Raw genomic sequence first — 13,735 nt, forward strand, 5'->3', positions numbered from 1 at the left:
GCATCAAATAATATTTTTTAAGTAAGTAACATTTGAGGTCTATTCAGCCAACAGAAAGAAGTCAGAGTCAAAGAACTGGTGGAGGACCACCCCCTCCACCGATGACAGAGGCTGAAGAGCTGGCCTTCAGCCAATATGTGGGCCGCCCAGTGGCTGAAGGCATCCCAGGAGGAATGACTTCTGAGCCCATCACCCCTCAGGACACAAATGACCTCATTACATGTACGTATAACCCTGCAACACTGTTTTTGTGCATGTACATGATGTTTGTGTGTGTATATATATTCTTTTTTTTTTTTTTTTTTTAATATTCCCCCCAAACATTTGTAGGTGGTGTCCTGTGCCTTGTTCATCCTTCTGGGACCATTGAACCCACTGCAGCTGTAGGTATCACTGAGCTCTTTCTTCAAAGAGGACAATTCTGAAGGTGACTATAGGGTTCTCTTGCATCACAGGAGGAGGATGAGGAGGGTAAATGGTAAATGGACTTGATTTTATATAGCGCTTTATCACCACACTGAAGCAGTCTCAAAGCGCTTTACATATCAGCTCATTCACCCAATCACTCTCACATTCACACACCAGTGGGACAGGACTGCCATGCAAGGTGCTTGTCGACCACTGGGAACAACTTACGGTTCAGTGTCTTGCCCAAGGACACTTCGACACATAGTCAGGTACTGGGATCGAACCCCCAACCTCTCGATCAGAAGACGACCCACTACCACCTGAGCAACGGTCGAGGGTGATGGTGATGAGGAGACGCTGTCTGCAGCCACAGCAAGAGTTTGTATACGTTTTGGAATACAATAGCTATGCAGACATTAGCATTGCTTATACAATTTCTATGGATATTGAACATAATTATATGTCAAATGATTATAATATAATTAACTGCACAGTGCTGTCTCTCGACAGGACATGGGAACGCCTCACGAAGGGCCTGCGTCTACCTCCACAGCCCACCTTCACACAGTGAGATTTTACGGCCATATCAGGTTGAAATAATATATCTGCTTAACCAACAGCAATAATTAAATGTTGGCCATTGTTTCCCAGTTACCAGCCAAAGAACTTTACAGGTTGAACCTCATTGAGCAAATAAACAAACATAAACTGGAACAGATTTACCATCAAAAGAAGATAGACAAGACGGATCTTGAAATCCTGTTACTTCAACGACAGTTAAGGTGGGTGCATAAGCATATTGTGAAGGATGGTACTATCTATAGGGATTTTAATAGTTGCTTTTGTACTTTTAGGGAATAAAGAACACCACAACAAAAATTATTTGTTTCTGTATTTCTGTATTTTCTTTTTCACAAACAGTTCTGGGGCCTTTTTTCCAAAGCAATGTTGCTTTATATAATGTTGTGATTGGGGAGGTTAAGGAAAGAGTTTAACATAAATTCCTTCAGACGATGTCCCTTATGGCCCTTCCATCCTGGGCATCAGCAGTAGGATGGAAGGGATGGTCATCCTCAGGAATCGGTTGTACGGCAGGGTGTGGCTCAGCTCTAATAATTGCAATATTATGGAGAATAACACATGCCACAATAATGTCACATGCCCTTGCTGGAGTGACCCTGAGCTTTTTCAGGCACTGGAACCGAGCTTTGAGAATACCTATGGTATTCTCAACCCGGGCTCTAGTCCTGCTGTGGGCCACATTAAAATGTAGTTGGGGCCCAGGGTCAGGATATGGAGTCATTAACGTTGGCAGGCATGGGTAGCCTCGATCTCCCAATAGGTATCCATCAAAGTGGCCTGTAATAAGAGGATATACAGAGCTTCAATTAAACTGGAGATCAAGAACAGTGCAAAAAACTTTCTTCCTTACCACTTGCAAATCTGTTGCTCAGACTACACTCCCGATAAATTCTGGAGTCGTGCACAGAGCCAGGCCACTTTGCTTCCACATTGGTGATGAGGTAGGAGGCATCACATGATCTTCACAGTTCAGAGGATGACATGTTCAATGAATTACAAATACATTTCCATGTACATGAGTGAGATAACTGTTGTACCTGGACATTGATGCTGTGAAATGATTTCCTATTCACATAGTCCGCCTCATTTTATGATGGAGCAATTATGGGATTTTGTGTCCCATCCACACAGCCCAAAACATTTGGAATCCCTGCCGAATGAGAGCTCATTAAACTGCTCACCCACCTGTGTGGTTGCAGCACAATGCATGTCATTTTACTAACAGTGCAGTGCCCGTCGGAAGTATGTATACATGTGGGAGCATAAGGGGTATATTTGCGCGTGCAAAATGTGGGTGCAATTTTCCTGGTTTATTCTATGGGACATGTGCATGACTTAATCACTTTGATATTTTTTTTGTATGGTGTATTTTTCTGTAATGTATGTTATTTGGAGCCATGTGTATTTGTGTATCTTTCTGTTGTCTTTTTGTGCATAAATGTTTTCTGTTTTTTTATTTACATTTTTTTGTAATGTATGTTTTTTTGGAGTCGTGTATTTTTCTATAATTATTGTTTTTGTTTCTATAGTAGTGTTATTCAGGAGTAATTTTGTGTAATACATTTTGTGCATGTCCCATAGAATTAAACCAGGAAAATTGCACCCGCAAATATACTCCTTATGCTCCCACATGAATGCCTACTTCCGACAGGGCACTGTACTAGTTACATTAAAAATCAATATAATTGAAAAAACATCTCCAGAGACTTTTTTCTTTCTCTCTAGAATTAGCTTTTGATGATTTTGATATTGTGTGATGGGGCACAAGTAGGGGATTTTATTGTGGTGTGGGTTTTGATTGCATGTTGTGTGCTTTTATTGTGGCTTTTTTGGTTGCATATTTTGGACACCGCCCCTTTTAGCCTGTTGCCCCTAGCAACCCCAGCAACTGTCACTTTTGGCTAATCAATGGCCCCCTGCAATCAAACACACCTGCGACGCATCAGACCGGGCCATAAAGAGGAGGGCACGGAAGACAACGAGGCGGGCGAAACGCGGACGACAGACGAGCCTTGCCGAGGGAGAGAGCGGACGCCCTGGGGGCGTGTCGGCTGTGGGTTCGTTGAGACGCGGACGACAGACGAGCCTTGCCGAGGGAGAGAGCGGACGCACACCTGATTGGAAGCCCTGGAGCACACAGCAGACCCCCGCGAGCTACCGACGCGAATCTACAGTAGAGGCAGGGGAGACCCTGCCTTGCCTGTAAGTATACAGACGCCCTAGGGGCGTGTCGGCTGTGGGTTCGGGGGGACGTGGCGCTGTGTGCTGGCTGTGTCATTTTGTGACAGGGAGGATCGAGACCCAGGGGCTGCGGTAGTCCACCAGAGCGGCCCGGATGTGCAAGCGGAGCGAGACGGAGACCGTACCCCGACGCGAAACTACAGTAGAGGCAGGGGTTTCCCCTGCCTTGCCTGAGAGGTCCCTCAAAGTGGATGAGCTGCGGTATTTACGCACGGCGCCCGGACTGGTCTATACCGCCCTCTCTGGACAATATTTCAGATTGGTATTCTATGTTTGTTTTAATAGTGTTGTGCGACTCTTTTAGGTTTGCAAATATTAAATGGTTAGCGTGCATCCACTGTCTTCTTTTTATTGGGCCAGTTGCTCTCACTACATTGGGTTTTAATATTTTATTGGGTTGACCGATTTAATCAATTTAGTATTTCTAAAACCCTCTCGGTACCATTACATTTCGCCTGTGAAAAGTTTGGGAACCACTGTTCTAGTGTAAATAATTGAACCATTAATGAAAGCGGAACTTGTGAGGTTGTTATGGCAACACCGGAGTTATTTTGGAGAATTACAAACAGTTTTACTCGTTACACTGCGCCATTTCGAACACAGCGAGGAGACCGAAAGTGTAAACAATCGAACCATTGATGAAAGCGGAGCGTTGTGAGGTTGTTAAGGCAACAAAAGTTATTTTGGAGAAGTACAAACAGTTCTGCTCTTTCAACTGCGCCATTTCGAACACAGCGAGGAGATCGGAAGGTGTTTGGTGTTTTTAAAGTCTCCATTTGTTGACTTTTCTACTCATTTTCTTTGCCTCACATTGAGTCTAGTACCGTTAGAGGACATGCCTCTGTCAGAGCGGTTCAACCCCAACGGAAGTCCCAGGTCTCGCAGTCCACGGGCCCGCAGACCCCGTTCCCGGAGCAGGGACAGGGGTCGAGACCGTAGCCACAGCCGGGACCGAAGCCTCTCCCCGTACTGCTTCGGACCCAAACTCCTCAAACCCAGAAACTTAGAAAAGGAGCGGGAGCACCGTTTGAGAGAGGCGAGAAGCATCCGACGGATCCGTATAGGCAGCCGGTCTAGGTCCCGGTCCAGAGAGAGACACTACAACCACAGTTCGGACCCGCGGGAAGGCCCCGGTAAATACGGGGATTACTATGACCAGCAGCGGGACGACGCCCAGAGACAGAGACAAGAGGCCTTCATCGCCAGGTACAGTTACTGTCTGTAGTGGGACCAGGACCTGGACTAGGATCTAGATCTTGATAAGTGAGACACTGTTCAACTATAGCTGCTACTAAAGTAAAAACTTCTTTTTTTTTTTTTTTTTTTTTTTAAACTCTATAATTTCGATCCTTTTTCAATTTTATTTTCATTAAATTTCAAGGCCATGTGATAGTGAATCACGTGCTACTTAAATTGAACCTGTTGAAAAATGAACTTTCTTAGTAAACATGGAGCTCTTTAATACACACAAGATTATTAAACATTATTCAATCACATCATATAAATATGTGCAGTGGTCAGCTTTAATACCACTCCTGTTTACTTTGTACGTTATAATCTGAATAAATAACATCAACTCTTATACAGCCCATAACCCTCTGTCAGCATAATACAACAATCTATAAATATATATATATATATATTTTTTTTTTTTGCTCTAAAGGCCATAACTTGCTGTTAGTCTCTGATCTCAGGATTACACAATAAACTTATCAAGAATAAGGTGTTCTTAGGATTTCATTTAATGAATCTTTCTTTTAGCTTGTGACGAGGCAACCAAAACTTAATAAAATAAGAACAAAACAAAAACAAAACATCTACAGATCACACAGACTGGGTAAAATAATCACTTTCTCAAAAACTACAGAACTGTACAAAATGCCCAAAATACCAATACAACATCCAATAGTCACCCTTAGCAAAAACACATTCTGCTAAGTAGTTAATATTATGTAGGGATGTCCCAATACAACTTTTTCACTTCCGATAGATACCGATATTTCAGCCTTGAGTATTGGTTGATATCGATCCGATACGATATCAGCTCGAATCATACATACTTTTATTACTTATTTTGTAGTGTGGAATGTTAGAAAAGGCTTGATCAAGTGATATTACTCAAACAGAGAACAATAGTCAACAACAGTAGGTTTAAAAAAAAAAAAAAAAAACGGACCCATTTATTATTAACCAATTAGTTACATTTTAATCTTCAACATAATATCTACAGTATTATATTAAATAAATATGATATATATCAGAGATTTTAGATGCAGCTCGATACAATCCGATATTCGTTTTCAGGCTGATATCAGACCAATATCAATATTGGATCGGGACACCCATAATATTATTGACTTAGAGATGAAGACGACATTAAATTATGTTTTTTTTTTTCCTGTTTGTTTATATACAGGAAAATATTAGTTGTTAGAAAATTGAAAACAGATAAAGGCTCTGTTTCTTGGAAAATGTGTGAGATAATGTGTTTATTAAGTTATTGTCTGTGATACATTTCTGCATTTACCCAAAATAATACTAATAATATTAACAACCAAAACAGGAAAGAAAATGTCACAAATCTAATTACAACTACCATTAATCATTAATCATAAGCAGATAAGGGAACATTTAAAAAAAAAAAAAAAAAACATTAAATAAAAATTAAGAACCCTAAAAATTATTTATAAAAAATCATAAAAATGATGACACCAATTTGTTGAAAAAAATTGTGAGTTAAAAGAGCCCACAACTAGTGTTTAAACCATAACAGATAAAACACCAAGGTTTAAAAAAAAAAAAACTTTGTGAATGATGAGAGGTGAACTCACTTAAAAAAAACAAGTATGAGGAAAACTGAGGGAGATGGTGTCTGCAGGAGGTCAAACGTCAACTAGAGTTGGTTTTGCAAATTTTTAAAAATATACTGGGAACTTCCTTTGAAGGGAAAAGCTCTCTTCTTACAGTGAAAAACTCTTTTGTTGAAACAAATGATGTGTGTTGTGTTGCAGGCGTCTGAAAGAGAGGGAGAGAATCAGGGAGATGGGCTGTCCTGAGGTGTGGGGTTCTTCTCCCAGAGTGAAAGAGCCAGAGTAAGTGGAGGACACGCTGATGTCTACACATCAAAGAAAATATTTTTTAAGTTTTTTTTAAAAAACCTCTCTGTTCTTTCTATTAGCTCGGATGAATTCACACCAGTCGAAGAGGATGAAAAGAACAGCAGCTCAGGAGGTAGTTTACACACACATACACACACACACACATGCAGTTTGTGCTTAAAGTGAACCATCATTGTGCTCAACAGAGGAAAAGAAGAAAAAGAAGAGAAATAAATCAAAGAAAAGAAAGAACAAGAAACACTCAGAGGACAGTGAGTCCAACTCAGACGGTAAGACAACACAAACAAAATGTGAATAAAAACAAGAATATAACTCATTCAAATGTTACCAGATTTACCATAAAGGTCAAATTATGGTAGCTTGGAGTGAAGTTCTTCTTGCCAACAGTTTGATCACATGGGCTTTTTTTTGTTTTTTTTTTTTTTTATTTTTCAGAGGAGGAAATGAAAAAGAAGAAAAAGAAGAAGAAAAGCAAAAAGTAAGATCTAAAATTCTTTATTCTCACACAAAGTGTTGCTTCAATGAAGTCCATGGCTGTATTAGGAATGGCATACTAACATACTACATACTTAAAGAGTATTTACTGTCTACTATATACAATAAGTATGGTTAGGATAACGAGCGTTCCCACCGGAGTTTCCCAAGATGCATTTTGAACTGAAAACGACAAAAACTTAAAGCACACTGAGGCTAAATATCTTTGTTAATTTTCCACCTTTGAAAGTTCTGGAAACATTTTAAGTGAGAAAGTGACTAAGTAGAATATCAACATCTGGTCATTTGATCCATAAAACTCAGGGAAACACATTTCATGGTGACATTTTGGAGATTTTCAGAGACCCTCCATTGTGCTACTGACAAAACTTCCGGTTAACTTCAAAAGAAGAGCCTTATTTACAAAAGCGTTAAAAACTAATGGAAGACAAGAAGAGATGTTTTTCTTTTAGCTTGAAGCCAGTCCCAGGACGATTTTACATTCCACTCACAATGCATCATGGGGTAGTTGAGTATGACGAGTGTGCCCACTGTGCATACTTCAAAAAGGTCCCGATATACTTGTAGTATATATCCGGGTTAGGGCTGCACGATTTTGACTAAAAACCTAATTGAAGATATTTGGGCCAATATTGAGACATTTAAATGCATAAACTGCTAAAATGTTGAGTGAAGGAAGTCATGTTACTTATAGACTGTCAAACAACATATTCTTACTCAAATTTTCCCACATTAGTAGAACAATACACATTAATCTACTTTCAAAAATATTTGGTTTTATGTGGACAGCGCCCTCTTCTGGAGGAATCACAGAGTGTCTGTCTAAACACTTTAGGATCTGCTTTATGGAAACTCAGACCTTTTATCTGTTCCAGCTGATTCTGACATCTCAAGGCTCCACCTTTCTGATTGGTGAATATCACTCAAAAAAACCTCAGCATCTTGAGGTTACGTTATTGCAGTAGTCAAAACATTGATTGCCCGATTTGATATCGATAAACCTTGCAGCCTTAATCTGGGTATTTCTCTTTGCATACTATCTAATGTGAACGCACTACATACTCATTTTGATGTCAGACTTAGTATGAGTAGTATGTTAGTATACAATTTCAAACACAGTCCATGTCTCACATCCTCTCAGGTCCAAAAAGTCAAAAAAGAAGAAGATGAAGAAGAGCCGCAGAGAGTCGTCTGACTCAGTTGAGTGGGTGGAGAAACCCTGTGTGGTGAAGCCCTTCAATGGACCTCAACCTCCCCCCTTCATTGGACCTCAACCTCCCCCCTTCATTGGACCTCAACCTCGCCCCTTCATTGGACCTCAACCTCGCCCCTTCATTGGACCTCAACCTCGCCCCTTCATTGGACCTCAACTTCCCCCCAGTCACATGTCTCAGGAAGACAAGTCCCTGGTGTGAGTCTCATCACCGTCTCCTGTTTGAAAATGTCAAATTAAAAGCTTAAAATGTGCTCAAGAGATTTAGTTTTTATAAAACTATCAATCATTTTATTTTATGATTTGCTAACTTAAGTCCAGATTTTAAAAGTTTGACCTTTTAGATTTTGACAGAAACTCAAAGATTTGGGGAAAGTTGAAGTGTTTATGTCAGTTTTACTTAGTGAAGGTGTTTCAAGAGGCTACAATGAGCAAAAACGTAACAAATTTTATTTTGATATTTATTATGCTGTTTACTTTTGTTTGTTATATTTTCTTTGAGCATAAACGCAGCAGAACAATTCCTTAACGCATCTTGATTGTTCCTGTTTGATGTCTTCCTCCTTCTATTTGTGTGAGTATAGTTTTGTAAACCTGATCCCATTTGTCTTCCTCCAGGTTCGGCCCTGCTCTGCCGCCGGAGAACGTCAAAACTGGAAAACGTATCCCCAGAAGAGGAGAAATTGGGCTCACCAGTAATCAGATTGCAGACTTTGAGAAGTCTGGTCACGTCATGAGCGGCAGCAGGTACGTCTAGGACAGACATAAGTAACTGGCAAAATGACATAAACAATATATACAAAACAGCAATAAAACACAAAACAGCAACAAAAACACAGGAAACGAATAAACAAAAAATGTCTCCAAAAATGACAACAAAATTACACAAATTGACTTATAACACACAAAACGAGATGAGACAAAAATACACAAAATTAGTTCCAAAACACACAAAGCAAAAGTAAAAACACAAGACAACAACAGAAAGTGTAAAATGAGAGAAAAATTACACAAAACAACCACAAAAAACTAAACAAAACAATAAACACACTGTCAGTGTTGTTCCCTGTATTAATGCTCAGAACGGTCATTATTCTAAATGCTGACATGAAAGTTTTAAATAAAGTAATTTGACTTTTTACATTTGGTGAGTTTGAGCATAAACGCAGCGGAACAATTCCTCAACGCATGTTGATTGTTCCTGTTTGATGTCTTTCTCCTTCTACTTGTGTGAGTATAGTTTTGTAAACCTGATCCCATTTGTCTTCCTCCAGTTTCGGCCCTGCTCTGCTGCCAGGTGAAGGTGCTGCCATGGCAGAGTTTGTCAAAGCTGGAAAACGTATCCCCAGAAGAGGAGAAATCGGGCTCACCGGTAATCAGATCGCAGACTTTGAGAAGTTAGGTTACGTCATGAGCGGCAGCAGGTACGTCTAGGACAGACATAAGTAACTGGCAAAATGACATAAAAAAAATATATATATATACAAAACAACAATTAAACAACAACAAAAACAGGAAACGAATACACAAAAAAATATCTGCAAAATGACAACAAAATTACACAAATTGACTTATAACACACAAAACGAGATGAGACGAAAATACAGAAAATGAGCTCAAAAACACACAAAGCAAAAGTAAAAACACAAGACAACAGAAAGTGCAAAATGAGAAAAATTACACAAAACAACCACAAAAAACTAAACAAAACAAACACACAGTCATTGTTGTTCCATGTATTAATGCTCAGAACGGTCATTATTCTAAATGCTGACATGAATGTTGATAATGTAGCCCTCGGATCAGAAAATCACATTTTAGTGGCCCCTCTGTGGTAAAGGGTTGTTCACTTCTGGTCTAAGATCACTGGGAGTAGCTGAGTTTTGGGCTTTATTTTGAGCTTTTTCTCCTCGATGTTGATGGATGTCGTGTTCCTGCAGACACCGTCGTATGGAGGCCGTGCGTCTGAGAAAGGAGAACCAGATTTACAGTAGGGACGAGAAGCGAGCCCTAGCCTTATTCAACCTGGAGGAGAGGAGGAAGAGGGAGAGCAAGATCATGTCCAGCTTCAGGGAGTTGATCAACAGAAAAACCAAAGGCAGGCAGGACTAGTGAACGCTCCCACGAGCTGTTGGACTGTAGCAGTGATGCTTATTTTAGAAGGAATATGAGTATAAATTACATTTATTAAATGTAATTTTCTCTGCATACTCAACTGTTTTCTGTCTTGCTTTATGAGAGTTTTTCCAACACTGCCAGGGATACCGGGCCACCCGCTTCTCCTGTACACACACACACACACAGGTTCTGGTTTACTCTACAGCTGGGCGATATGGACCAAAATTCATATGTCAAAATTTTTTCTCAAAATGGCGATATACAATATAAATCTTGATACGTTTAACTCAAAATCTGATCATAAAGACAATTTTGGGTTTAATTTGTGTGGCATTCTGCTGATGCAAAATCCCACACAGACACATTTATCAACACAAACAGCTGCTAAATATGTGCTATTTCAAGTAATGTGAAGGGTAAACTTCATTTTGTTCTTTTTAAATGTATTTCCTTATACTTTGGAGGGATAAAAAAATTTGTTCTGATAGCTGAAATGTAATTTTTTATTACACCCTTCAATACTTTGTATCTTTTTCCTTGATTCAGGATACACTGTGGAAACAAAGTAATATCTAAGGAAATAATTGCTACACCCTTTATGTAGAAGAAATCTACACCGTTAACATTTAATATCACACATTTTTGGCGTCTCTCGAGACTTTTTTCTTTCTTTCTAGAATTAGCTTTTGATCATTTTGATAGTTTTTATTTTTATTTTTTAATTATAAATTACTAGACATTTCACGGGACCTCATTTGAATTCCAGGACCAAAGGGTGAAAAAGGACCTGCCTCTGTCGGAGCAGTTCTGCCCCAATGCAAGTCTTAGGTCTCGGAGTTCACGGATTCACAGCCGGGGCAGGGACAGGGACCGAAGACATGAGGCCTTCATCGCCAGGTACAGTTGCAGTCGTAGTGGTACCAGGACCTGGACTAGGATCCAGTTCTTGATAAGTGAGACACACAGCTCAACTATAGCTGCTTTTTAATTTAAAACTACTTTTTTACATACTCCAATTTTGATCCTTTTTCAATTTTAGTTTCATTAAATTTCAAGGCCATGTGATATAGTCAATCACGTGCTACTTAAATTGAACCTGTTGAAAGATGAACATTCTTAGTAAACATGGAGCTCTCTAATGCACACACAAGATTAATAAACATTATTCACTTCATATAAATATGTGCAGTGGTCAGGTTTATTCCACTCCTGTTTACTTTGTACGTAATAATCTGAATTAAACATCTACTCTTATGCAGCCCGAAATACTCTGTCCAGGGTCAGGAGACGGGCAGGTAGCATCACTGCAGACCCCTCATACCCTGCACACAATCTGTTTAAACTCCGCCCCTTCGGCAGACGCTACAGATCACTGTACGCCATAACAACCCGCCATAAAAACAGTTTCTTCCCCCAGGCTGTCACTCTGATCAACACTAAACAGTCAAAGAGTGTCAGACCTGTTTCTGTGAAATAACCATGGAACTAAACATAACTCTGGATCAATATGTCACTGAGAATGTTCATGTACATACTATTTAATTTAAATGTTCACCTGCACTATTATCTTATATTTTTATTTTATTATTATTGTTATTGTCTTATCTCGCTATTATGTTATTTGTTTTAGTTTTGCACATAATAGTCTAACTACTGTTTATTTGTTTATATTTTTTATTTTTTTTTCGAGTTGATTGTTATTATTTAATGTTTACACTATTAGAGAGAGCACAGTTCAAGTCAAATTCCTCGTGTGTATAACATACATTACTTGGTCAATAAAGTTGATTCTGATTCTGTCAGCATAATACAACAATATATAAATATCTTTCTTTTTTTTTATTGCTCTAAAGGCCGTAACTTGCTGTTAGTCTCTGCTTCTCAGGATTACACAAGAAACTTATCAAGAATAAGGTGTTCTTAGGATTTCATTTAATGGATCTTTCTTTTAGCTTGTGACGAGGCAACCACAACTTAATAAAATAAGAACAAAAAAAAACAAAACATCTACAGATCACACAGACTGGATAAAATAATCACTTGTTCAAAACTACAGAACTGTACAAAATGCCCAAAATATGAATACAACATCCAATAGTCACCCTTAGCAAAAACACATTCTGCTAAGTAGTTAATATTATGTAGGGATGTCCCAATACAACTTTTTCACTTCCGATAGATACCGATATTTCAGCCTTGAGTATTGGTTGATACCGATATTGATCCGATACGATATCAGCTCGAATCATACATACTTTTATTACTTATTTTGTAGTGTGGAATGTTAGAAAAGGCTTGATCAAGTGATATTACTCAAACAGAGAACAATAGTCAACAACAGTAGGTTTAAAAAAAAAAAAAAAAACGGACCCATTTATTATTAACCAATTAGTTACATTTTAATCTTCAACATAATATCTACAGTATTATATTAAATAAATATGATATATATCAGAGATTTTAGATGCAGCTCGATACAATCCGATATTCGTTTTCAGGCTGATATCAGACCAATATCAATATTGGATCGGGACACCCATAATATTATTGATTTAGGGATGAAGACGACATTAAATTATGTTTTTTTTTTTTCCTGTTTGCTTATATACAGGAAAATATTGGTTGATGTTAGAAAATAGAAAACAGATAAAGGCTCTGTTTCTTGGAAAATGTGAGATAATGTGTTTATTAAGTTATTGTCTGTGATACATGTCTGCATTTACCCAAAATAATACTAATAATATTAACAACCAAAACAGAAAAGAAAATGTCACAAATCTAACTTCAACAGCCATTAATCTTTAATCATAAGCAGAGAAGGGAACATTTAAAAAAAAACAATAAATAAAAATTAAGAACCCAAAAATTATTTATAAAAAATCATAAAAATGATGACACCAATTTGTTGAAAAAAAAAATTAGTTAAAAGATCCCACAACTGGTGTTTAAACCATAACCGATAAAACACCAAGGTTTAAAAAAAAATCTTTGTGAATGATGAGAGGTGAACTCACTTAAAAAAAACAAGTATGAGGAAAACTGAGAGAGATGGTGTCTGCAGGAGGTCAAACGTCAACTAGAGTTGGTTTCGCAAATTTTTTAAAATATACTGGGAACTTCCTTTGAAGGGAAAAGCTCTCTTCTTACAGTGAAAAACTCTTTTGTTGAAACAAATGATGTGTGTTGTGTCGCAGGAGGGAGAGGGAGAGAATCGGGGAGATGGGCTGTCATGAGGTGTGGGGTTCTTCTCCCAGAGTGAAAGAGCCAGAGTAAGTGGAGGACACACTGATGTCTACACATCAAAGACAATATTTTTTTAAGTGTTTGTAGTAGATAGGCAGGGATGTACTGTATGAACTAAGCTCTCTGTTCTTTCTATCAGCTCGGATGAATTCACACCAGAGAGCAGCAGCTCAGAGTCCATCTCAGGAAGTTAGTTTACACATGCACACGTACACACGCACATGCAGTTTGTGCTTAAAGTGAACCATCATTGTGCTCAGTCCAACTCAGATGGTAAGACAAAACAAAAATAAATGTGAATAAAAACAAGAGTACA

The 13,735-nt window shown here is 38.5% G+C and overlaps 2 protein-coding genes and 2 long non-coding RNA genes across 4 annotated transcripts; 3 read left to right on the plus strand and 1 right to left on the minus strand.

Annotated features, from left to right (window-relative positions):
• The first annotated feature begins 482 nt into the window (after positions 1-482).
• Positions 483-1,181, plus strand: LOC114471630 (uncharacterized). Its single transcript, XR_003674999.1, has 3 exons — positions 483-786; positions 919-975; positions 1,060-1,181. It is a non-coding gene; the product is annotated as an uncharacterized LOC114471630 (long non-coding RNA).
• A 104-nt stretch (positions 1,182-1,285) lies between these two features.
• LOC114470792 (putative nuclease HARBI1) lies at positions 1,286-3,955 on the minus strand. The gene is made up of 6 exons (XM_028459123.1): positions 3,807-3,955; positions 2,923-3,117; positions 2,172-2,175; positions 2,020-2,072; positions 1,841-1,950; positions 1,286-1,767 (listed from the first exon to the last, which is right to left on the minus strand). The coding sequence occupies exons 1-6, from the start codon at positions 3,953-3,955 to the stop codon at positions 1,415-1,417; spliced, it is 864 nt and encodes a 287-aa protein (XP_028314924.1). The 3' UTR covers positions 1,286-1,414.
• On the plus strand, positions 3,867-10,170 carry LOC114471628 (NF-kappa-B-activating protein-like). Its single transcript, XM_028460481.1, has 9 exons — positions 3,867-4,437; positions 6,243-6,323; positions 6,410-6,462; positions 6,536-6,619; positions 6,786-6,828; positions 7,987-8,256; positions 8,677-8,805; positions 9,333-9,482; positions 9,999-10,170. Exons 1-9 carry the CDS (start codon positions 4,067-4,069, stop codon positions 10,168-10,170), a joined length of 1,353 nt encoding a protein of 450 aa, XP_028316282.1. The 5' UTR covers positions 3,867-4,066.
• An 827-nt stretch (positions 10,171-10,997) lies between these two features.
• On the plus strand, positions 10,998-13,735 carry LOC114471631 (uncharacterized). Its single transcript, XR_003675000.1, has 3 exons — positions 10,998-11,073; positions 13,371-13,445; positions 13,559-13,735. It is a non-coding gene; the product is annotated as an uncharacterized LOC114471631 (long non-coding RNA).

This window comes from Gouania willdenowi, chromosome 10 (genome assembly GCF_900634775.1).
Source record: "Gouania willdenowi chromosome 10, fGouWil2.1, whole genome shotgun sequence".
Taxonomy (NCBI): Eukaryota; Metazoa; Chordata; class Actinopteri; order Blenniiformes; family Gobiesocidae; genus Gouania; species Gouania willdenowi.

What these genes read in the sequence shown, in the direction of transcription:
- LOC114470792 (XM_028459123.1), bottom strand. Translation starts at nt 3,955, where the DNA reads ATGGCGCAGTTGAAAGAGCAGAACTGTTTGTACTTCTCCAAAATAACT. An exon ending in ATCAATGTCCAGGTACAACA is followed by an intron (nt 1,951 to 2,019) that starts GTTATCTCACTC and finishes TGAACTGTGAAG; the next exon opens with ATCATGTGATGCCTCCTACC. An exon ending in GAGCAACAGATTTGCAAGTG is followed by an intron (nt 1,768 to 1,840) that starts GTAAGGAAGAAA and finishes CTCTTATTACAG; the next exon opens with GCCACTTTGATGGATACCTA.
- LOC114471628 (XM_028460481.1), top strand. Translation starts at nt 4,067, where the DNA reads ATGCCTCTGTCAGAGCGGTTCAACCCCAACGGAAGTCCCAGGTCTCGC. An exon ending in AAAGAACAGCAGCTCAGGAG is followed by an intron (nt 6,463 to 6,535) that starts GTAGTTTACACA and finishes TGTGCTCAACAG; the next exon opens with AGGAAAAGAAGAAAAAGAAG. An exon ending in TACGTCATGAGCGGCAGCAG is followed by an intron (nt 9,483 to 9,998) that starts GTACGTCTAGGA and finishes GTGTTCCTGCAG; the next exon opens with ACACCGTCGTATGGAGGCCG.